This window comes from Dendropsophus ebraccatus, unplaced genomic scaffold (assembly GCF_027789765.1).
Source record: "Dendropsophus ebraccatus isolate aDenEbr1 unplaced genomic scaffold, aDenEbr1.pat pat_scaffold_636_ctg1, whole genome shotgun sequence".
In the NCBI taxonomy this organism is placed as follows: domain Eukaryota; kingdom Metazoa; phylum Chordata; class Amphibia; order Anura; family Hylidae; genus Dendropsophus; species Dendropsophus ebraccatus.
In genome coordinates, this window is record NW_027210235.1 from 1 (window position 1) to 24,877 (window position 24,877).

Here is a 24,877-nt window from a genome sequence, read left to right on the forward strand (position 1 = left end):
CCTATGCACTTTTTCTTTTCTAGGTAAAGAGGACGTATTCTCATGTACTTACAGAGCAGGTGCAATGAGGCAGATCAGCCTGGTGGGAGCAGTTGATGAAGAAGTAGGAGATTACTTCCCAGAATTCTAGACATGTTAGAAGCATCTCCTTTCCTGAAGGTAAGAGAACTTTGTGCATCATATTCGTCCTCTGCTTGTCTTACTATGTTTACCATCAGAAGTAAGTGTTAGCCTTAAGAGATTTGGGGGTTGGCAGCACTTGATCAGCAGTTATTTATGGCAATAACATGGCCACATGCCTGAGCCATAGGCAACAATAAGAGGACATTGAGCTACTTGATGTGTTTTTGTGTGTGTGTGTGATCTTTTATCTCTCTCAAAGGATATATGTGTTTTCAGGGTAAAGTCCTAATATAGAATAGCAGAAATTGATAAGTGTTCTTTGTACTTAAACTGATATTCTATTATGCTATTTATATTGGGAAGATGCACTTTGCAACATTTCTCTTTATACCTCTTTCTAAGGAATCATCCTCATGCCATTTCACATCATTTATGTAGTTTTGATGTTTATGAACTAAATTAGATACATCCATCACTGTAGAGAATGTGTTTAATTCCTTGAAATACCCATTTTCTAATGTTTGATTTCATGTTTAACAGCAATTGTGTAGAAACTGACTGTGTCAAACTTTCCACTTGAATGACAGCGAACTTTGCCTTGGGGGACTCATTCAAGCCTTGAGTTAAAGAGCCGCAAAGAGAGTGATGATGGTCCTATAATGTGGTGCGCCCAGGGGAAACAGATGATTCCTGTGACTGATATGCCAAAGTCTCCTTTTAAAAAGAAAAGGTACAAATCATAATCTGCCAAGCCCTTCTAGTCTGTGTGATTAGGGTAATTTTTTTATGTTCTCAGCAAATCTACACTTTGGTGGCACATGTTTTAAGATAGGTGATGCATGTCGTTAGTGGGAAAAACCCTTAAGGGTGCGTTCACATGTATGCTGCAGATCTGCTTCAGATCCTGTACGTGTGAACGCATCTTCAGGAATATTGACAGGTTTTCGGAATTTCTGTTATTAAAAATCAGCATAATTCATCGGAATGGTGGGGGTTTGGCTGTAAGCACGTAGATTTCTACAAGCTCCTTTCAGATGAATAGGATGGTTTCAGAACTACTTAGATTCTATAACAGGATTCTTCTCAGGGTCTGGAGTTTATTTATTTTATTTAAAGGACAACTCCCGTGCTAAGAAAACCCCCCCAAAATAATTAGAAACATAGTTTATATACTTATCATCCCTCCTGAGCTGTTACTGTTTGAATTTTCCACCGTCTGCACACCCCCTGATTTCCATTCTTGTCTTCATTTCTTCCTTACTTCCTGGTTTCAGCTTCCCTATGACGTTGCAAGTGCCTGCCCCTCCATTCACTTCAACTCTTATCATACACTAAACATGACCCCCTCTTACTCTCTTCCGTCAGGCTGCTGTATAATCACACAGGTTGTCAGTCCCTGCACTGAAGCTGCACACACATACTTTCACTTTTGTAATGCAGTGTACATTGCAAAGTGACATCGGCAGGATGGCCGTCCCTAATTAGGTCAGGGCAGCAGGGGAGAGATAAGACGGGGGTCTGTCACAGAGGGAAGATAAACAAGTGACAGGAGTCCACTCGGCAGCAGGAGAGAGTGTGGGGGGGGGGGGGCTGCCTATGTGCTGGGAGTCCCTCAGGGAGAGAAAGATAAGCAAGTGACATGACTCAGATGGCTTGCAGTTGCTCAGCCAATGGGAGCTGAGCAAGCAGAGTCACCTGACAAAGCAGGGGAGGGGGAGGCTGGTGTAACAGGAACTAGAGCAGCCCTCCTGCTGATGACTCATTGTCACAAGAAGTAGCTGAGAGAAGAGCCTGGTGACAGTAATTAGGTATGTGTGATTTTCCTGCACTTCCTGGTGAAGGGGGTTTCAGGGGGAAAGATAGGGAAGGGAGGCAGATAGAGGATTGAAGCACTTAATGCTGGGTTTACACGGAGCGATAATTTGCCCATTCGATCGTTTAGCGATTTTGAAGCAACGATTTGGTTTTTATAACTATCAGCGTTTAGACAAATAAATCGTTAGAAAATTCGTAAGAAAGATCGTTAATGCGATAATTTTTAAGATCGCTTAAGCCCATCTTTTACATAGGGTGAATCTTTGAAAGACTGTTTACACGAAACGATCTGCGAATTTTTAGCGAACGATGAACGACGATTTAAGAACATGTTGAAAGATCAAAATAAACGATTTTTCGCTCATCGCTTGATCGTTTGCTGTGTTTACACGGAACGATTATCGCTCAAATGCGATCGTTGTAAAAATTCGAACGATAATCGCTCCATGTAAACACAGCATAACACAGTTATATAAGTTTGTAATGTGCTTCAATTACTGGGAAAAAGTTTTTTGTGGAAGTTGTCCTTTTAAGTTCTTTTAATTGAAAATTTTAGTGGAAGAAAAATATAATAAACGTGTGGTCTGGCATCTTGTTAGTTTCCAGCACTAATGCTGAGGAGTTAATATGTATGTAAGATCTATTCACACTAGGCAAATTAAGTGTGCGCTCCACTGCTATAATACTCCTACTAAGATTAAAGCAAATGTACCATCAGATTTTACGCTCTAAGTTTTTTATTTGAATAGACCAGCATCAGCACGGAGGCCTGTGCCGCTGTCCTTTTTTGAACCGCAGCCCAGTTCCCGCGCATGGCTTTGGTCTATTCCCAGGCACTGGCCTGGTCTGAAGCACTGGCCCCCAGTGTCACGATAGTCCGACTCTCTGTACCTGCTGGGATAGACTGTCCCTGTGCCTGGGAACTGGGCTGCGGTTCAAAAAAAGACCGCAGCACTGGCATCCCTGCGACGGTGTCGGTCTATTCATATTAAAAAAAAAAAAAAAAAAAAAACGTATTCTCTCCTGTACCTCTGGAGAGTAGGAAATAAAAATGTAGCAAATGGTAGAAAGGTCCTCAAAGTGAGAAGCAGTAATGCCTAGACAGTGGTGATAGATATTGAACATTTAGATTCAAAATAAACATTTAGGTAAAAGTAGACATATAGATTTGTCCCCAAATTGGTGTATAAAATTAAAAATATCGCAAAAAAATGGTAAAAGTGGGAAAATAAATAATAAAATTATATGTTGTGTGCATGGAGTAAAAATAACAAATGAAAAGTAAATATTAGTTGAAAATATTTAAAGAGACTTTGTACCCACAATCTGACCCCCTCAAACTACTTGTACCTTCGGATAGCTGCTTTTAATCCAAGATCTGTCCTGGGGTCCGTTCAGCAGGTGATGCAGTTATTGTCCTTAAAAAACAACTTGTAAACTTGCAGCCCTGTGTCAAATTTGTGTGGCCTAGAGTACCCATGTCCTAGGCTTTTACCGCCTCTCCGTCCTGCCTCCCCGCCCTCTTCACCATTAGGAATGCCCCTAGAACAGTTTCTCCTAAACCTTACCTGTTGGAACACTGGATCGTTAAGGCTCCTGTGCAGTATTCAGACACGTGATGAATGGGAAAAATCCTTCCCAGGACATTCATAATGTTGAGAGGGACAGAGAGGCGGTGCAGGCCTAGAGCATTGGTACTCTAGGCCACACCATTTGACACAGGGCTGCAAGTTTAAAATGTATTTTTAGGGCAATAACTGCATCACTGCCAAATGGACCCCAGGACAGATCTTTGATTAAAAGCAGCTATCCGACGGTACAAGTGGTTTTGGGGGTTCAGATTGTGGTACAGAGTCACTTGTATGGTATGTAGTCCACAACCACTTGGCTGGTATTAAAAATGTCACTTGCCTTAGTATTTGGTACAATAATTGTATCAGGCTGTCATGACTTACTGGAATTTTATACGTTAAGGGTTAATGATGCAACCCTTTTAATTTTGTTATATAACTGTCATATCAGACAACCAAGCTCTCCTACAGTGTCTTTAGGTGTGAAGTAATTGTCACTGCCTTTAAAGGGGTTGTCCGGCGATAAAAAATTATTCACAGAATAACACACATTACAAAGTTATACAACTTTGTAATGTATGTTATGTCTGTGAATGGCCCCCTTCCCCGTGTTTCCCCCCCCCACGCTAGACCCGGAAGTGTGGTGCATTATACTCACCGCATCTCGTGTCGTCCACGGTCTCTCGATCCTCAGCAGTGACGTCTTCTTCGGGAGGCCGGCGGATCTTCCCGAGTGCCGGCGGCCCTCTGCAGCGTCATCCGAAGCTCAGCCGCGATTGGCTGAGCATAACTGTGCTCAGCCAATCGCGGCTGAGCAGCTGATGACGTGGCCGCGTCATCAGCCGCGATTGGCTGAGCACAGTTATGCTCAGCCAATCGCGGCTGAGCTTCGGATGACGCTGCAGAGGGCGGCCGGCACTCGGGAAGATCCGCCGGCCTCCCGAAGAAGACGTCACTGCTGAGGATCGGAGACCGTGGTCGGCACGTGACAGGTAATGTATAGCGCACCACACTTCCGGGTACACGGGTGGGGGTGGTGGGACACGGGGAAGGGGGCCATTCACAGACATAACATACATTACAAAGTTGTATAACTTTGTAATGTGTGTTATTCTGTGAATAATTTTTTATCGCCGGACAACCCCTTTAAAGATTTTTTATAGATATGAGGACAAGAATGATATGACTATAAAGATCTCCTTTTTATTCTTTCACCAGAACCACCAATGAAATTAAAAATCTTCAGTACCTACCTCGAGCTAGTGAGCCTCGGGAAATGTTGTTTGAAGATAGGACAAGAGCACATGCGGATCATATAGGGCAAGGCTTTGAGCGTCAGACCACGGCAGCTGTAGGTGTACTAAAGGCTGTCCATTGTGGAGAATGGTAAGTCATGCCAACTTCTCTTCCCCTTTCTATGATTTGTTGCTAACTATACATTCATGATGCACTCTGTACAAATCCTGCATAGTGTAAGCAAACATGTAATATAGAATACATTGCTCCCTTGTGTTCCCCCACAGCTATAGTTGTCCTATGTTAACCTTAACAGACCCTTTGAAGAACATCTGAGCGGTACCTATAACCCCCTTTGGGCAAGCTGTGCCCTGTTGCCACTATTATGTTTTTTTTTTTTTTTTACTGAGAAATGTTACAAATGCTAGGATTAGAAACACATAGCACCACTCCTGTCCTCAGGTTATTACAGTTCACATTCATTCACTTCAATAAAACTTACAGTACCACACACAGTGATGACAAGAATCGTGCTGTTTCTGGAAACAAGCACTAAGGTTTTTCTAATCCTGGATAACCCTTTTAAGGAATGTGATGCACAGGGTGCTGGTTTACACTGTTCCATTGTTATGTGCATGCATATATCTTGTCAGTGCCCCATACAGCAATGACACAAATGTCCCTTAGGCGGTATTAGATGGCCAATCAATAGTAAACAAGTGCTCTATTATTATGCAGCAAGGGATGCAGGGAGATCATTAGTGATTTCTGTGCAGCCCTTGCTTTAAAAGTGTGCAATAATAAAGATCATGCATTACCTCTCTACGATCCCCGTGTCTTCCTGTCCTCTCCCAGACAGGATTGGCTAAGCGGCTCGTCACTTCAGAGACTGGCTCTGAAGTTGCATCGGTGGCTGCAGATAGCAGGCGAGTAGACAGGAAGACATCAGGGAGCATGGAGAGGTAATGTATGAAATTTTCTTTATGCAGTCATCAGCCACGCATCACTGTTACATGTAGCGATGCACAGACGATGAAGTCCGGACCAAAAGACACTATCAGCATTTAGACTAATAAACAAGTGGAAAGCATTGAATAATTATAGATGGAAGAATAAATTGTGTAAACAAACAAATAAAAATTGCAACAGAAAGGAGGATCGTCTCAGAAATGCCAAATGTTCTTCACCTATGTAAATAAGAGAATTAAAAAATATTGGTCCACTCAAAAATAATATGGGCGTAATGGTAGAGGGGATGAGGAAAAGGACAATCTACTAAATACGTTCTTTTCTACTGTATTCACAGAGGAGAATCCTAGAACAGATAATGAGAGTAGGGATGCAGGGATGATTTCAATCCTTTATAAATCTCTCCTGCCTACCACAACAAGAAGTGAAAAACTGCCCCAGGAGGTATTCTTCCAAGGTGCTGTCAGAGACACTGGCCGACACATAGTGGGGAGACTGGACTGATGGGAGGGGGGGGGTATTGGGGGACGCTGTCGGAGAGAGACCGGCCAACTCAGGGAGGGAGACTGATCTGCAGCACACACAGTGAGGATAATGTATTACGGGGGAAGCTGGAGGCTTAGGCAGATGAATGGTAAATGAAGTTTAATGTGGATAAATGTTAGGTAATGCACTTGAGCAGAAGAAATAATAAGAACAGTTACGTGCTAAATGATAAAACACTGGGTAAAACTGATTCTGAATAAGACCTTGGGGGTATTGGTGGACAGTAAACTAAGCTTTAGTGATCAGTGCCAGGCAGCAGCTGCCAAGGCTAAAGGCCCTATTCCACGGAACGATCATCGTTCATAAACTCGCTCCACGACCGCTCGTTAGCGATCGATTAACGGTTTTTTTTTTGTGAACGATAGCACACAACACACGTGGGAACATGAACTATATATGTAGTTTAGCGATTATTTTGCGGTCATTACATGGTCGTTCAAAACGTTCGCCGGGGTGATCATGACAATACGACACACCTACTTTTTTAAACCTTTTTACGAACGATTTCTAAGTTTACGAATCGATAGCGAATTATCTTTCAAAGACCAATGATTTTTTTTTCGACATGCTGACAAACAATTAGGAACGACAATATAACTATAGCTCGTTTACACCATTCCACGAAGCGATTATCGTTAACGAGCGGTCGTTAACGAGTTTATGAACGATAATCGTTCCGTGGAATAGGGCCTTAATAAAATCATCAAAAGAGGCATAGATGCTAAAGATGAGAACCTAGCTTTGCTTCTTTATAAATCACTGGTCAGACCGCAATATTGGAATACTGTGTACAGATTTGGGAATTGGTATATAAGAAGGACACAGCTGAACTGGAGCGAGTGCAGAGGAGGGCGACCAGGGTCATTAAGGGAATGAGACAGGTTATCAAGATTGGGGTTATTTAGTTTAAAAAAAACAAACAAACAAAAAAACTGAGAGGCAATCTGATCACAATGTACTAATATATAAACGGACAATACAGAGATCTTTGTAGTGATCTTTTTACACCTAGGCCTGTAACTAAGGCAAGGGCCATCTAGTGGAAAAAGGTTTCACCACCAGCACAGACGCAGATTCTTTACTGTAACAGCAGTGAGACAATGGAACTCTCTGCCACACATTGTCATGGCTGATTGATTAACCCCTAGCTGCACCAGGACGTTACTGTACGCCCTGGTGCCGCTAGGGGAGTTCAGAGAGGGGTTGCGCGTCGACCTTACTCTGAACTACCGCGATCCCGGGTGCTATATGCCCGGGAACGTGGCTATTAACAGGCACGGTCCGATCGATCGCCGTGCGTCTAAGTATTTAGATGCAGCTGTCAAAGGTGACAGCTGCATCTAAATATTTACTGTCCTCCTTACCTGGTGGTCTACTGGGGGGATCTACGAGGCCAGTGGAAGCGTGTGAACGCGAAACGATCGCAGCCTTAGTGGGACGCACAATGCATGTCTGCCTGTAACATATTATGGTGATGTTTGAATAAATACAGCACTTGTATGGTGATTGACCGCCTCTTGTTTTTTTATTACCAAAAAAATCCCCTCCCCTAATGAAAGTCATAATCGCCCCCCTTTCCCCATTTTGGTATCGCCGCATGCATAATCGCCCAAACTATTAAATTATCACATTCCCTATCTCGCATGCTGTAAGTTCAAAAAATTCCAAATTGCAAAATCGCGCATTTTTGGTTGCATCAAATCTAGAAAAATTGTAATAAAAAGCGATCAAAAAGTCGCATATGTGCAATCAAGGTACCGATAGAAAGTACAGATCATGGTGCAAAAATTACCCCTCACACAGCCCCATAGACCAAAGGATAAAAGTGTTATAAGCATGGTAATAGAGTGATTTTAAGGAACATATGTTTTTTAAAAAAAGATTTTAATTTTTTAAAAGCCATTAGATAAAAAAAAAAAAAAAAGTTATACAAGTAACATATCGTTGTAATCATACTAACTTGAGGAATATGTATAACAAATCAGTTTTACCCTAGGGCGAATGGCGTAAAAAAAAACCCATCCCCTACCCCCAAATAAAAAGTGTTTGTTTTTTTTTTGTTTTTTTTTTTCAATTTCACCACACATCTAATTTGTTTTTCTGGTTTCCCTGCATATTTTAGGGTCTGCCATTGCAAAGTACAATTTGTGGCGCCAAAGATAAGGGCTCATCTGGGTCTCTAGGTAGAAAAATGCATGCGCTATGGCCTTATATAAACAAGGAGGAAAAAAACGAAAGCACAAGAATGAAAACTGGCTGTATCCCCTAAGGGTTAATAGGGCCATAGCACTTCTTGTATTTTTTCCCCTACAGACCCACATGAGCCCTTATTTTTTTGTGCCACTAATTTTACTTTACAATGGCAAAGCTTTTTTTTTTTTATTGGGTGCGGGGGTGTTTTGTTTTTACGCCGTTCGTCCTATGGTAAAAACTGGCATGTTATATATGTTGTTCAAGTTGGTATGATTAAAAAAGATACGCAACTTTTATATTATTTGGTGACTTAAAAAAAAAAAAAAAAAATTCCTTAAGCACTCTGTTTTGGGCCCACCCCCAACTACTTATACCTTCTTGTAGCTGCAGAGCAGTTCTTCCAAATGGTATCTTTGTCCATGCTGTTTGTTCTTTCCTGAGGGCGAAAATAAGACTTTAGTTGAGGTGCAGCCATGCCCTAGAGGCGTGGCCTAGAGCGCTTGTGCCCAAGGCCAGCACTGCCTTGGTGGTGGTGTTTTAGCGGGAGCGGCGATGGTCCCACGCTCGCTTATAGCCGCGGGTCCCGGCGTGGCCCCCCTCTGAACTCCCCCAGCAGGTGAGAAAGGCATAAGTATATGTCATCTGTCGTTAAGGGGGTTAAATAAGTTCAAAGGAGAGGCCTGAATGCTTTTCTTTAAAAAAAATAAAAATAAAATTATAATATTCCTATAATGTCCTATGCGTGACGCTAAGAAAAACTATTATGTCCCTTTGGTGGTATTATGGTTAATATGCTGAGGGTACTGTGTTGCTGGGGGTACTGTGTTGCTGGGTGGTGTAGTGCAACCTTAGGGCTCACCTTCTGAAAACTTTCTGTCACAGTGGGGTCCGAGGGTGCTGGGGCACCTTGTCTTCTTCAGTATACACGCGGGACATATAATTTTTAATAAGTCTTTACACAATAGTGGTGAAAGTATATTAAGACTTTACTTGAAGGATAACTATATACAATCCAATACAGGTGCATCTGATGATGGCAAACTGTTGGCTTGATCAGACTCCTTTGCTTCAGGGGGAGGGTTACCTTGGTTACTATAGCTTAGACTTGGTGGATAAATAGGATTTCAAAGAGACAGACCTGTTCCAGAGACTTTATAGCTTTCCGCCTTTATAAGGTACGTGTGAATAGGTACTTGAAGTTACTGAAGAGACTTGACGCTGTCACCGCTCGCTATCATGTAGGAGGAAGACGCATGGGCACACTGACTTGGAAGCCAGGAAGATGTGACGGTGAATGGGAGACCCTCTATCACTTCACCCAATCCGACAGCAGGGCACGAATAAATACAGAGGATGTCCTGCTGAGACTTAGAAGACACGTATTAGTATTAGGGGGTTGAAGATGGAGTCTGACAGGATTACTGAGGTGGCGTAGGGAGGTTAGATGTGACTCTGTCAATGCCAGACTACCAGCTGTCACTGAGGAGACCGCACAGCCCTTCTGGGTAAAAGGTGGGCGGAGCTAGCTTTCCCCTGGCCAATCACTAGAGTGTGATAGGTTGCAGGGGAGGAGCACTGATCAAGCTCAACACTTGTCTCATTAAAGATTAATACATAACATAATAAAATAAATACATAGCAGAAAACAATACCACTAACAAGAGAGCTAAGGAAGAGCAGAAAATACAAAGGCCCTAATACAGACTGTCTAAGGTTACCAATAGCAACAATACATTTCCAGACGCCTGACAATAAATACTGTTCTGGGCCATTACATTACCAGTTATGAGCACTAGATTTCTGGTGATATGTTGATCCAGGAATTATTCTGATTGCTATTTTTGAATTTTCTCCCTCTGATGGGGCAGCTGGCATCTGCCTCATAGGGGTTTTGTATCTTTCTCTGTGGGGTTTCTGCAGATTAAACCTGATGGACTCTTGTTGTCTTTAAACCTTATTAACTATGTTAATATTACATGGAGCGATAATCTGCTGTTCCGTGTAATAGGGCCCTCAATGTTGAGGCACACTGTGCCGTATAGCACTTTGTTATGAGACACTGCCTAACCCTACAGTAGTAACTAGTGATGAGCAAGTACTAAAATGCTTGGGTGCTCGTTACTCAAGCCAAATATTTCCCGATACTCGAGTGCTCGTTTCGAGTAACGAACCCCATTGAAGTCAATGGAAGACTCAAGCATTTTTTTGAGGGGACTCAAGTTCGGTAGAGAGAAGGTCGTGTGAAAACCTGTCAACCTCAGAAATTGATGGAAACACAACGAAAATGGGACAGGAAATAGCAGGGGCAGCATGTATGCATGCCTCTGAGGCTGCCTAATGGCACCATTATGCCTAATTCTGTGCAACAGCCTGGTTAAAACAGAGGTAGGCATAGGGACCACCCAAAAAACTCAGCCTGACACAGCATGTCAGTGAGAACACAGGGAACCATTAAAAACAGAGGTAGCGTATCATGAACCACCCAAAAATTCAGCCTGACAAAGCATAGCGGTGAGGACAGAGTGAACAAGGTAGAAGCGGTAGCCAGTCAGCCTCCCAAAAATTACCAGATCTAGCATGGCAGTGAGCTCACAGAGAACCATTAAAAGTGAGTGAGGAAGAAAGTGAGTCTCCCCAAAATTAGGCCAGACACTGAATGGCATTGAGCACACCGAGAACTGCAGGGATCAGCAGTAGCCAACATGGAGGCCAGGCAGGAGCAACAGTAACCAACATGGAGGCCAGGCAGGAGCAACAGTAACCAACATGGAGGCCAGGCAGGAGCAACAGTAACCAACATGGAGGCCAGGCAGGAGCAACAGTAACCAACATGGAGGCCAGGCAGGAGCAACAGTAACCAACATGGAGGCCAGGCAGGAGCAACAGCAGTTAACATGGAGGCCAGGCAGGATCAGCAGTAGCCAACATGGAGGCAAGGGCAGGCACACCAGTAGTCAACATGGATGCCAGTTTAGGCCCAGCAGTAGCCAATATAGAGGCAAGGGCAGGCACCACAGTAGTCAGCAGTAGTCAACATGGGTGCCAGTAAAGGCCCCGCAGTAGTCAACAAGTAGCCAACAACCCCCAGCACCCTTTCGATTTTCAATTTGACTGTAGCAGTTGGGGTAACATTCCCTGCATAATGTAACTACTGACTTCTACTCCCGCCACCACCCTTTCGATTTTAATTTGACTGCATTCCCTGCATAATGTGACTCACCGCCTCTCCCCCCCACCGCTGTTTTGATTTTGAATTTGACTTTGATCTTTGAGGATCTGGCAATTGTCTCATGTAAAGGGATTAGGGATCGTCCGAACCTGCCGAGGTTCGGGTTCGTATGAACCCAAACGCTCAGCAGCAGATTCCCGCTGTCTGCCCGCTCCGTGCAGCGGGCGGATACAGCGGGAGTAACTCCTGGAAAACTGGCATACAGCCTATGGCTATGGCTGTATCCCAGTTTTCCAGGCGGTCCTCCCGCTGGATCTGCCCTCTCCACGGAGCGGGCAGACAGCGGGAATCATTACCGAGGGTTCGGGTTTGTACGAACCCGAACCGAACTCTGCTCGGACCATCCCTAAAAGGGATCATCACTTGAGGGGTAGTGTACTACAAATCCCAGTAATACAGTGTAGTACCCACTAGTTTAGGGGGGGGGGGTTGTACGGTACAATCTGGTAGTGGCTGGACCTAGACACACGCTGGGATACCACCTTACAATGAGCAGTGAAGTGTTATGCAGGTGTACTACAAATCGCAGCAATTCAGTGTAGTACCCACTAGTTGAGGGGGGCTGTACGGTACAATCTGGTATTGGCCGGAACTATACACACACGCTGTGACACCCCCTTACAATGAGCAGTGAAGTTCTATGCAGGATGCACTACAAATCCCAGCTATACAGTGCAGTACATACTAGTTTAGGGGGGGCTTGACGGTGCTATCTGGTATGGGCAACTACTGTACACACTGTCACCCCAATACAATGCAAGAGAAATTTGAACAGTGCTCCATAGCACAGATCAGGGGGGTATGCGGTTAGTGTGATAAATAATTGAAAAACTCTCACCTGATAGGGTTGTGCAAATGGAGGCACAACGCTCTAAAACCACATGTAGGATCGCTGCCACTCCCAGGTAAAAACCATACAAGATGGTTAGCACTGAACAGAAAAAAGACCTCCCTCCAACCAGGGTAGAAAATCAGGCGCAGATCCAACGGAGATGAAAGATATATTTTAAAATTTAATGTTTAAAACATTTATGGCGACACAACGCATTTCTAAACCGAACCGGTTTCTTTCTCAAGTGTCATCCTCCAAGATGACACTTGAGAAAGAAACCGGTTCGGTTTAGAAACGCGTTGTGTCGCCATGAATGTTTTAAACATTAAATTTTAAAATATATCTTTCATCTCCGTTGGATCCGCGCCTGATTTTCTACCCTGGTTGGAGGGAGGTCTTTTTTTCTGTTCACCGCAATACAATGAGCAGTGAAGTAAGTTCTATGCAGGATGTACTACAAATCCCAGCTATACAGTGCAGTACAACAGGACCACCAGCCCCAAAATCGAAGGAGTACACTGAGCACTTCTTAGGGTGTGTATGCAACACCTAATGTCCCCTTTCTGCCAGCAGCTGGTCACCACAGTGTGCTGGTTAAATTGTGGTAGCAGCACTGCAACTCCCAGCCAGCAGTCTGTAGTAATAGTATTAATAAAAGCTTTTAAGCCCTGAAAAGGGCTGTTTGTTTATATTGCTAGTATATACCCTGCCTACTGGAACGCTAAATCCTACACTGACACTCTCCCTGACCAGCAGCAGCTCTGTCCCTGATCTCTCACAGCATGCGTCTGAAGCGAGCCTTGCCGGCGCCGAGTTTTACATGGCAGGGTCATCTGATCTGGCCAACCAATCGCTGCTATTGACATATATGGGTCCCACGTCATCGCAGGATGTACCAAAGAGTCTCCTGCATGTTTATTGGCTGCGAAAAAGAGCGCAAACTTTCAGGAAACGGATGATGAGATTTCCTTGAGTATCGCGAGATGCTCGTCTGAGTAACGAGTACCATCGAGTACCCTAATACTCGATCAAGTACCAAATTCGGACGAGCATGTTCGCTCATCTCTAGTAGTAACAGATCTGAAATGATTAGTAAGCTCAGTGTTCAGCATAAGGACCTGAGAGCAGGATGGAAACAGTGAATCACACTTGGGTTGTTTCCATGGGAACCCATGATGTCATAGGCCTCCATGTGTCACACGGAGGAGGAAACGATGCTGTGAAGATGTGATCTGTCTCATCCCAGCATTCCTCTGTCAGGAGATCAGTGCCAATAGTGATCAAGTTGCCAGCTTTGCAGACGTCATGCTTTGATGTGCAATGGGTAACTGAGATCTCAGCCACTGCAGCCCGGCGTGCGCGCTGAGAGATGAGTCCAACACTCATAGAGAATGACGGAGCGCTGGACTCTCCGTCATTCTCTATGAGCGTTGGAGTTATCTCTCAGCGCGCGCGCCGGGCTGCAGCAGATGATATCTCCGTGGCCTGACCGGATCCAGAAGCGGGACCCGGCGGGATCAGGTGAGTATAGGGGGCTGTAGCAGGGGGTCGGGAGCCTGTCACCCCAGCACGGGGGGGTGACAGGTTCCCTTTAAAACAAAGATTGTATGGTCAGATACTGGCTAGAAAGTGCAGTATCTTGTCTGTTCAGGGCTTATTGGTTTTCATGCCAGCCAGGAGTGTAGAGTGTCAAGGCCCTATTCCACCAACAGATCTGACGACAGATTATCTGCCAAAGATTTGAAGCCAAAACCCAGGAACAGACTAGAATCAGAGAACAGGTCATAAAGGAAAGACTGGATTTCTCCTCTTTTCAAATCCACTCCTGGGTTTGGCTTTAAATATTTGGCAGATAATCTGTAGTCAGATCAGTTGGTGGAATAGGGCCTTTATAGTGTACTGTAAGAGCCATTAATTGATCGTATGTTCAAGTCCGTAGGGGACAAAAGTTTTTTGGGTTTTTTTTAATCTAACCACTCCTTTTCTAGTTCTCAGATAAAAACAAAAAATGAATTCCGAAAAAAATATCCCGGATATGAATTCCGAAATTGATATCCCAGCTGTGAAAACATCCATAGTAAAATTATGGACCCTACCATGAATTCAATAAAAAAAAAGCCAATTTTTATTCACCACTTATTTAACCACAGGACCTTTTTTATCATTTCAATCCAAAAATGGTACAGAAGACCAATTGATCACTGCAAAAATGAGCCTTGAAGCAGGTGGTGGTGCAATGGTGCTAACCCGCAAAATAAAGCTAATGTGCTTGGTGTGAAAAGGAAGGGTGTCTGTGAAGAACTGATATCCAGTTTATTATCATAATTTTATAGAGGCATAAGGAAACCGACTCCTAGCTACAAACCATTGCTCTAGGAACTGTCTGATTTTTCCTAATTTTCTTCATCCTTATAATGTTGCCTTAAGCTGTAGACTGTAAATGAGATCTGATCCTTAACAACTACTCAGCGTGACCTGTTTTGCAAACTCGATCATATTACTTAGTTGGATTAACTGCATCCTCCTAGATTGTCAAAGGTCGTACTTATTCAGTTTAGAAATTATAACCTACATTTGTTCTTGTGATATCTGATCTTAAAGGGGTATTCCCCCCCCCAAAAGCTAAAAAAATAAAATGCTCCCAAACCTAGCTGGTCTTACTCAGGAGCCCCCCCTAAGTATTTTGAGCCATCTTCCGTCTTTCTAGCTGCTTCCGCTCCATAGTTACAAGTTTTTTTAAAAGCCAAACTATATCAAACATGGCGCCGGCCAGAAAACTACACCTCCCATCATGCAATGCTTATGTCTGGTCCATGATGTACGGTCTTTGGGGAAACTGTTTTTGCCGGGGTGCCGCGGGTGAGGGACTGGGTACCACGGGCTAGTCACGGGAAAGGGCCGCGGGGGAGTCCCAGCTTTGAGTGAGTCTTCCCCGCCGCAGCACCGAACACGGATCACTGGAACAGGAGTGCTTACCTGCGGCATACACACACCCGGCGCTCACCAGACCCCCCTGGTGAGTGCAGTGTGTGTCGCGGGTGAGCGCTCCTGTGCTGTGACACTTCTCCCTTCACACACACAGCCGACGGTGCCCACTCCTGTCATCCGCCCAGCCCGCACCTGTGCTGTGATACCCATGCTGACATTGTGCAGCAGGGGCAAAGCACAGGATCGGGCTGGCACGGAAGGTAGAGCAGTCAAAGTCGGCTGTGTGTGTAAAGTGTCACAGCGCAGCACAAGAGCGGGCATGGTTGGATGTGGGAGGGGGGAGCAGGCCGGTGGATCATAGAAGCGGGCATCTTTGGATCTGGGGGGAGCGGGCCGGGGAAACACAGGAGCAGGCATTGGTTGGATCAGGGGGGGGGGGGGGATGTCGCAGCACAGGGGCGAGCCGGGGGACTGACAGGAGCGGCCATGGTTGGAGATGTGTGTGTGTGGTGAGGGGTCACTGCAGCACTGGAGGAAGCTGAGGGAGACTGTAGCTATCCTCCCTCTCTTCAGTGGGCTGGGTTAGCCCGGCCCATTGAAGAGACAGAGGACACGTGATGCCGACATGGAGGGTGGGGGCCAGGAGTAGGGAGCAGTGTCTGGTTGGGCTGAGATTTGATGATTCTGTGTTTTTGGTGGGGGTGAATGCACCTTGAAAAAGGCTACGCCAAAACGTGCGTTGGGGGCCGTCGGTGGACACTTGGATCCCTATCACTATTGGTATGACACTTTAGTAGCTCTATATTATTTGAGCCCTATGAACTTTCTAAAGCACTTTATCTACCTGCTCACGTATATTACTATTTGTTCATAGTTTATTTTTGTGTTGTATTTATTACTTAGTCTATTATGTATTTATTTACTCGTGTCTATATGCAGCAGTCCCCTCATTGTATGTTCGTTGTTTTTAAACATTCTTTCAGTCATGGTTCATTGTGTATTCGTTCATTATTTTGTTATTGTATTGTAATTTTAAATAATAAAAATGTATATATATTGTAATATATTAGAGGTTCAGTTGTTTCTTTATTGGTTTTTATGGCAAAATAGTTCAGTCTACAGTATTAGTAAATGCAGTAAGTACACTTAGGGCCCTATTACACCAAACAGATTATCTAACAGATTTTTTTAAGCCAAAGCCAGGAATGGATTTGAAAAGAGGAGTCTCAGCCTTTCCTTTATTATCTGTTCTCTGTTTATAATCCACTCCTGGCTTTGGCTCAAAAAAAATCATATAATCTGTTAATGTAATAGGGCCCTTACTAACAGCAGCTCCCTGTGTACCTCATAGGGCTACTATCAGACTCCCCTCATTCAGGTTGTGCTACCCTGCTCTGTGGTAAGTCTGTCCATAAGATGGTTGACGTGGAGGAGCATGTGACCATGTCCCACCCCCAGTGTTCTCCATAGGCATATTCAGGCTCAGTAATGGTCACATGCTCCTCCATGTCGGACATCTTGTGAACAGACTCACCACAGAGCGGGGGAGCCTGACTGTAGCTCTATGAGGTACACAGGGAGTTGCTGTAAGTACACTTATACTGTACACTGAACTATTTTACCATTAAGTGGACAACCCCTTTAAATATATCTGACCTATACTTTTATGCTACAGTTTGTGTAATCCTGCAGTAGAGTGCCCACATGTGAGTTTCATCCATTAAATGATGATAGTACTTGCCACTGCCCAAGAGCCACATGTGGCCCACAAACTACAGGCTGCTTTAGAACATATTTAGAGGATAGTTTTCTAGTAGCACAAATGTATATGTTTTTAAGTAAACTGAGAATGTAGATCATATGCTGGTGTCTTCTTCATTCACAATATAGGAATGAACAGCCCCGGATAACCAAAGATGTAATATGTTTTAACGCGGAAGACTTCTTAGAGGTGGTACAGAGATTGCAGCTAGACTTGCATGAACCCCCACTGTCCCAGGTAAGCTTGTCCAACTGTGATTATTCATATACTAATGTTGATATGTATCTTGTGTTTTGTTTCTTCTCTTCAATTTATGGAAAAATTTTGGTCACTTTCTTTTCATAGTCTAAATAAACTCCTAGAATGCCCCTTCTTACGTTTACCCTGTGGTAAAACTGACATGTTATCTATGATCTTCATGTCAGTATGATTAGGCAATTTATATAACTTTTTTTATATTTGACAGCTTTTAAAAAAATTAAAACTTAAAAAAAACAAAAAACATTTATTTAAAATTGCTTTTTGCTGATCCTTATAACAATTTATTTTTTGGTCTGTGCGGCTATTTGAAGCGTAATTTTTTTTTGTGCCATGATCTGTACTTTTTATTTTGCTTGTGTATATGCAACTTTTTAATCACTTTTTATTAAACTTTTTACTAGTTGTGATATAACCAAACATCTGTATTTTTGAGTTATGGCTTATGCCATTTACTGTGCAAGATTAGGAATGTGATAATTTAATCGATCAAAGGAGGGGTGATTTTAAACTTGTATTATGGGATGGAATTTATTAATAAACTTTTTTCTTTTTCTTTTTTTTTACAGTAGTTTGTAGTCACTCTAGTGGGCTCCTACAAGCAATACACTGATTGATTGTTTATAGGGATCAATGCAGTACATGTGTACTTCACTGATCTAGACTATTTGCGATTGATTACTAAGGGAGCATCTAGGCACATCTTGGGTCACTAAGGGGTGAAAATTTTAATATTTAAAATTGCTCTCTTGTGGCCCTTTACAGATGGGTATTTTTTATTTTTTACATAGTTAATAAGGTTGAAAGAAGACAAGTCCATCAGGTTCAACATAGAGAAACCCTACTGAGTTGATCCAGAGGAAAGCAAAAACCTCTGAGGCAGATGACAATTGCCCCATCACAGGGAGAAAATTCTTTCTTGACTTTAATGGCAATCAGAACAATCCCTGGAAATACGTATCACCAGAAATCTGATGCCTATAACTTGTAATATTATATTTTTTAAGAGTAGCGTTCAGACCTCCCTTGAACTTATTTAATGAATTAGTATGACAACATCATGTGGCAGAGAATTGCATATACTCTTAGGAGTAAAAAGATCACTACAAAGATCTCTGTACTATCCATTCATATTTGTACATTGTGATCAGATCGCCCCTACCCCCTCACTTAACGACCTTGGTCGCCCTCCTCTGCACCCGCTCCAGTTCAGCCATGTCCTTCTTATCTACAGATGTCCAAAACAGTACACAGTTTTTCAAATGTAGTCTTACCAGTGATTTATAAGGAGGCAAAACTATGTTCTCATCTTTGGCATCAATGCCTCTTTTGAGGCATCCCATTATTATATTAGCCTTGGCAGCCACTGCCTGCCATTAATCACTAAAGTTGAGTTTACTGTCCACCAATACCCCAAAGTCCTTTTCGGCAGAATTTTACCCGGTGTTTTATTATTTAGCACATAACTGTATTTATTATTTCTGCGGCCCAAATGCATAACCATACATTTATCCACATTAAACTTCATTTGCCATATCTTTGCCCAAGCCTCCAGCTTCTTCAAATTGCTCTTTAATATATTATCCTCTGTGGTGATTACTTTACCCAGTTAAGTATCATCTGCAAAAATTGAGATTCTACTCTGTAGCCCCTCTACAAGGTCATTAATAAAAATATTAAAAACAAGGGGACCCAATACTGACCCCTGCGGTTCCCACTACTATCTGTTACCCAATCAGAGTATGTTACCCAATCAGAGTATAACCACCCTCTGGTTTCTATCACTCAACCAGTTACTTACCCTATTTATATATATTTTCCCCTAGTCCAAGCATCCTCATTTTATAGACCAACATTTCATGTGCCACAGAATCAAATGCCTTTGAATAGTCCATATGAAAAAAAAGTTTAATATGATGTGACAAAGAATCACCCAAGTTATTTTTTTTATGTGGACGTTTCCACGTGGTTTACTCTTACACTTTTTTTATGTTTAAATTTTGAGAAATATGGAAAGAGATGATTAGAATTTAAATTAAAGGGGTATTCCGGCCAAATGCTATACTAAAGTATTGTATTGCCCCATAAAAGGTGTGTATATATATATATATATATATATATATATATGCTCAATAGACATTATTCACAGCTTCTGCATGCTTAGTGGGGTTTTTTTTTCCTGCACTAACCAGCAGTTCTAACCAGTTCTCAGCTATCAGTTATCAGCTTCGGCATTAGCATTAAGAGGGAGCCCGCAGATACGGGCTGTGCGGCGGAGGCTGCTGTATTGTTTGTATTATAATATCCGGTGTAAGCAGATAGAGAGAGGAAGAGCTCTCATCATGTGAGCAGCGCAGTAAAGCCTTCACCTCCAAGACATACAGCGTAACGGGGACAAGAGGGAGAGAACCGGGATGATGTGACATGTGAATCATCATTATCCCGGCGACTTGTTCTCCCTCAACTGGGGATAGAGGGCAGAGAGCGGGCGGTGACTGAGGTGGGAGGAAGACACAGTGCAGTGAGGCATGCTGGGAGTTGTAGGCGTTGACAAGGATTCAGATAGGAAGTAGAAGCACCAATCAGCTAGAAGATATCAGGGTGTAGGGCAGTGAAAGGAAACCTTTTTAGCTTGGTGTGTCAGAATTTGGCATAAAACGAGCATAACTCAGATGGTGTGTCACTTCGAGAGAAAAAAAACACCATGATTTCGCGATATTTATAGTTTAAATAACAAAAATATGTAATTGTAATATATAACTGTACTTGATAAACAAAAAAGTAATTGTGTGACGTAAACTACAAACCACACACACTACCCCACCTGACCCCCATCCCTCCCCATGCACTACTCTACCTTACCCTTCCACACACACACTACCCCTCCTGACCCTTCCATACAAAAACATACACACTACCCCACCTGACCCCCACACACTTTCATACAATACTGCTGTGGTCCAGGATGAGGGCTGTGGCCACTGGAGACATGAGTAAGACGGGGCTGTAGCGCGGCACCGCTGCGACTGACCGTACGCAGCTACTGTTCCGGGTGATGTCACAGTAGCTGCATCTGGGCGGTATGTGTGGTGGGGTCAGGCCACAAGGCTGTTTTGGAGGCTTGCATGCTGCTGGATACTTTTCTGTATGCGCCCACGTGTCAGCGACTATGGCTGCACATGTCTCCTTTCTGTCTTCCACTGCTCAGAATCAGAAAATCTCAATCAGACGGATCCTGTCTGTGCTGGGGAGGGGGGAGGAGAGACTGAGTAGAAATGTCTACAACAGAGAGCAGAGAACAAAAGATTAGGGGGTGGGGGGGTGGAGCTATTCAGAGGTCAGATAGGTCATTGGTGACATCAGAGGAGAGAGTCTGGTGATATAGCTTTAAATTAACTTTGTTCTGTTTTGGTGTCTCATTTCCCTCTCTTCATAGGAGAACAATGAAGACAGAGGGGAGAGCTTCAAACTGCTTTTTCATGATTAAAATTCATTTTTCGGCTAATAAACCCAAATACAAAGTTTCTTAAAACCGCCTGTACTATTGATTTCTGCAAAAATAATTTTTTTAATGACAGTAAATTTTGCACACATACCCAGCTGTCCACATGATGTAGAAGACCAGGCCACTATACTTTGTGGTCCAGATGTGATGCCCACCTTCTTTTTGTACTAGATGCTTTGATCTAGTTCTTTGGCTCTTGTCAGATTTACTTAGATCCTTTTAGGGTTCTTTTACACACAGATATGACAGATCTGGGTTTTTAGGCCAAAGCCAGGAACAGACTATAAACAGAGAACAGGTCATAAAGGAAAGATTGAGATTTCTCCCCTTTTGAAATCCATTCCTGGCTTTGTCTTCAAAAATCTGTCAGATATCTGTGTAAAGGGACCCTCACCCATGTCCATTTTTTTTTTTTTTAGTTCTAAACACCAACTTGAAGAACTGAGTATTATCTTGCTTATATAGATCTCCTACCCCTTGGCAGGTGTCATTGTCATGAGGTTATATAAATACTTACTGATTAGCCCTAACTCTAAACTGACAGTTTAATGTTAGCCTGATCTGGAAGTGTGTGTGCATGGATGTATAAAGTTGCATCCACAGATGTGTGCTTATCTTTATTGGCTATATGAGGCCACCCAGTGGTGGTCATGTGACTTGCACCATGACAAGGGTTTTGCTGGCATGATGTGGTGATGTGTTGAATTTGTATCACAAGAATTTAAACGTCCCTAAAAAATTATGTTGAAGGGTAAGGGTGACATATTTGTATACATGCTATGGCTAAGAGCTTTTGGACACATGATGAATGTGACCCTTAACCCCTAGACGACCCTGGACGTAGGGTTACGTCATGGAAGTCTGTCCCCAGACGACCCATGACGTAACCTTACGTCATGGGTGTTATTCCCGCTATGAAGCGCGCTCCGGAGCGGAGCGCGCTTCACAGCAGGTGGGGGCCGGCTGCAGTGAGCAGCCGGGACCTCACCGGTAATGACACGCTGCAGCGATCGCGCTGCCGCGTGTCATTAACCCCTTAAACGCGCGACCGCAGCGTTTAAGTGTAAGTGACAGGGGGAGTCCCCTGTCACTTACCGATCGGGACCCCCGCAGTGTGACTGCGGGGGTCCCGATCGTTGAAACGGACTGCTGGAGGTCTCTTACCTGCCTCCGTGCGGTCCGATCGGCGATCGGCGATCTGCTACACTGAGCCTGCACAGGCAGGCTCAATGAGCAGATCGCCGATAACACTGATCAATGCTATACCTATGGCATAGCATTCATCAGTGTATAAATCAAAGTAATGTATGTACAAGTCCCCCAAAGGGACTTCAAAAGTGTAAAAAAAAAAAGTTCAAAACACTAACACACTACCCCAAAACCCCTCACCCAATAAAAGTCTAAATCACCCCCCTTTCCCATTAAATAAATTAAACATATAAAAATGAATAAATAGATAAACATATAATATACCATAGCGTGCGTAATTGTCCGATCTATTAAAATATAACAAGCGTCATTGCGACCGGTAAACGGCGTACACGAAAAGAGGGGAAAAAGTGCGCAGATTACCGATTTTATGTTACATTATATATAAAAAAAAATCAATAAAAAGTGATCAAAACGTCCGATCTTCACAAATATGGTATTAATAAAATCTAGAGATCATGGCGGAAAAATGACACCCCATACAGCCCCATAGGTGAAAAAATAAACCGTTATAAGCGTCACAATAGGCCCATTTTATTAATATTTAATTGCCAAAAAAAAGGATTTCATAAAAAAATACATATATAACATTAGAGAATCTGTGTAAACCTGCATATGGTTGTGTTTGGGCTGACCTATAGAATAATAGTGTCATGTCGCTGTTACCATATAGTGTATTACGTAGACACAGGAACCCCCCAAACGTTACCATATTGCATTCTTTCTTACGATTTCACCTATTTATATCTTCATAAATAATATATTTGGAATTCCATCATACATGTTATGGTAAAATGAAAGATACCATTACAAAGTACAACTATTCCTGTAAAAAAGAAGCACTTACATGGCCTGTAGATAGAAAACTGAGAGTGCTAGAGCTCTTAGAAGGGGAGGAGGGAAAAACGAAAGCACTAAGATCAAAATTTGCGCGGTCCACTGGGTCATTTTGGGGCCTGGTCCTCAAAGGGTTAAAGGGGTTGGCTACATTATAGCCGTTTTAAAATAAATATTGTGTTGCTGAAAATTCTGTTTGTACTCGCATATAGTGAAGTTCAGTGCTTTTCACCCCCTATTCTCCGTTGCCAGTTGGGCGACTCCTCCATCCATAATTAGATTGCTTCTGATGGAGGGGCATGTCCTCTATAGCTGTACACTGTATCCAGGAAACAGGAGCAGTGGAGGAGAGCAGAGACCTGGAAGTCATCTTAAGTACAGAGGCGTCATTGAGCCAGCAGCAGGGAACAATGGTGGCAGAAATTTATCATGCACAGTGGTGCTGATCTAACTTCACTATATATGTGAGTACATGCAGCATTTTCAGCAATATCATGTTTATTAAAAAAAAAAACTATGGTTGGCCAACCCCATTAAGAACACAACCTATTCTAAAACCATGGGCATAATAATACGTTAGGCTTCTTTTTGCAGAAGCCTTTATATAAGATTGTGGAGCATTCCTGTGGCAGTATTTGTCCATGGTTGTTTAGGATGGCTGCATACATGCTAAACTGGTAGCAAAATCTGCCACGAGCAGCTGGTTTGGCTGACAATAGTCTAAAATGTATGAGGGCCTTTGAAATTTGTGGTTGAGGTTTTTTTTTGTATGTAATTTATCTGCAATATTATCAACACTTTTATTATACTTACAATAATTTCAATAACTAGTAGCCATATGTTTCTTTTCTTTTCAGTGTGTCCAATGGGTTGATGATGCAAAACTAAATCAGCTACGCAGAGAAGGCATACGCTATGCTAGGATTCAACTATATGATGATGACATCTACTTTATCCCAAGAAATGTTGTGCACCAGTTTAAGACCGTTTCAGCTGTATGTAGCCTCGCCTGGCATATCAGACTCAAGATGTACCACCCAGAAGTTGCTCAGAACCGTAACTTGGAAGAAACTCCTAGTGAAAGTGAGATCAAACCGGATGTTGGGAGAGAAAACAATGCATTCTGTGCAGCAACCGCATTTACCTCTCATGTACAGTGTTCTGACATTTGGCAGCTGAAGGACCTTGAGCAAAAACCCCAGCAAGTAAAACGGGAGCCAGTGTCACCCCACCAAATCAATGAAGCTTTTGGCAATATTAACCTTCCACCTGTTTCCACCACAGCCACAGAATGTGTGACCTATACAGTGAAGACTGAGCATATTAAGGACAACCCAGGCAAGGATGGGAGGGAGTCTTTCTTGGGACTGAGTAACACAGACTCTGCCCAAAGTAAAGATGAAAGGCGGCAACCTCTATCAACAAATCCAATTGTGCGAACAGAAGAGGAACCTCTGTGCTAAAATATGTATATAGAGTTTTATTTTCATTTTACATGACATAATAATAATGTAAAGATTGATAAATCATGGGACAAGCTTCGGCTTGCTCTGTAGTCTGTTACTGAATATAGTTCTGTAGCTATGTAACATTCCTCAGTGCCTGTCCATAACTGTGAACTATCAAAGCACTTAGGGCCAGATGCACTGTAAACACTGCAGGTTAACATAACGTCTCTCTAAAGTTTTGAGTTTTAGGTTCTAGGATAGAGCTGACATTAACATATATATTTTTTGTAAGATGAGCCAGAATTCTTTTGACAATTCCCGGCTTTTCCATAGAGCTTATTTATATCAATTTTTCATTTTAAAGGTGTCAGCACTGTAGTGTAAATAGCTTTTTTAAATCTTTTTAGTGTGATTTA

At 43.0% G+C, this 24,877-nt stretch overlaps 1 protein-coding gene across 1 annotated transcript; it reads left to right on the forward strand.

Moving 5' to 3' along the window:
* Positions 1-2,998: 2,998 nt before the first annotated feature.
* On the forward strand, positions 2,999-24,671 carry LOC138778115 (lysine-specific demethylase RSBN1L-like). Its single transcript, XM_069956371.1, has 4 exons — positions 2,999-3,018; positions 4,728-4,895; positions 17,333-17,441; positions 23,871-24,671. The coding sequence occupies exons 1-4, from the start codon at positions 2,999-3,001 to the stop codon at positions 24,474-24,476; spliced, it is 903 nt and encodes a 300-aa protein (XP_069812472.1). The 3' UTR covers positions 24,477-24,671.
* The last annotated feature ends 206 nt before the right edge of the window (positions 24,672-24,877 follow it).

Bases quoted from the DNA above. Each gene is read 5' to 3' on its own strand.
- LOC138778115 (XM_069956371.1), top strand. From the start codon at position 2,999: ATGGTAGAAAGGTCCTCAAA. The intron at 3,019-4,727 runs GTGAGAAGCAGT...TTCTTTCACCAG, and splicing joins ATGGTAGAAAGGTCCTCAAA to AACCACCAATGAAATTAAAA. The intron at 17,442-23,870 runs GTAAGCTTGTCC...TTTTCTTTTCAG, and splicing joins ATGAACCCCCACTGTCCCAG to TGTGTCCAATGGGTTGATGA.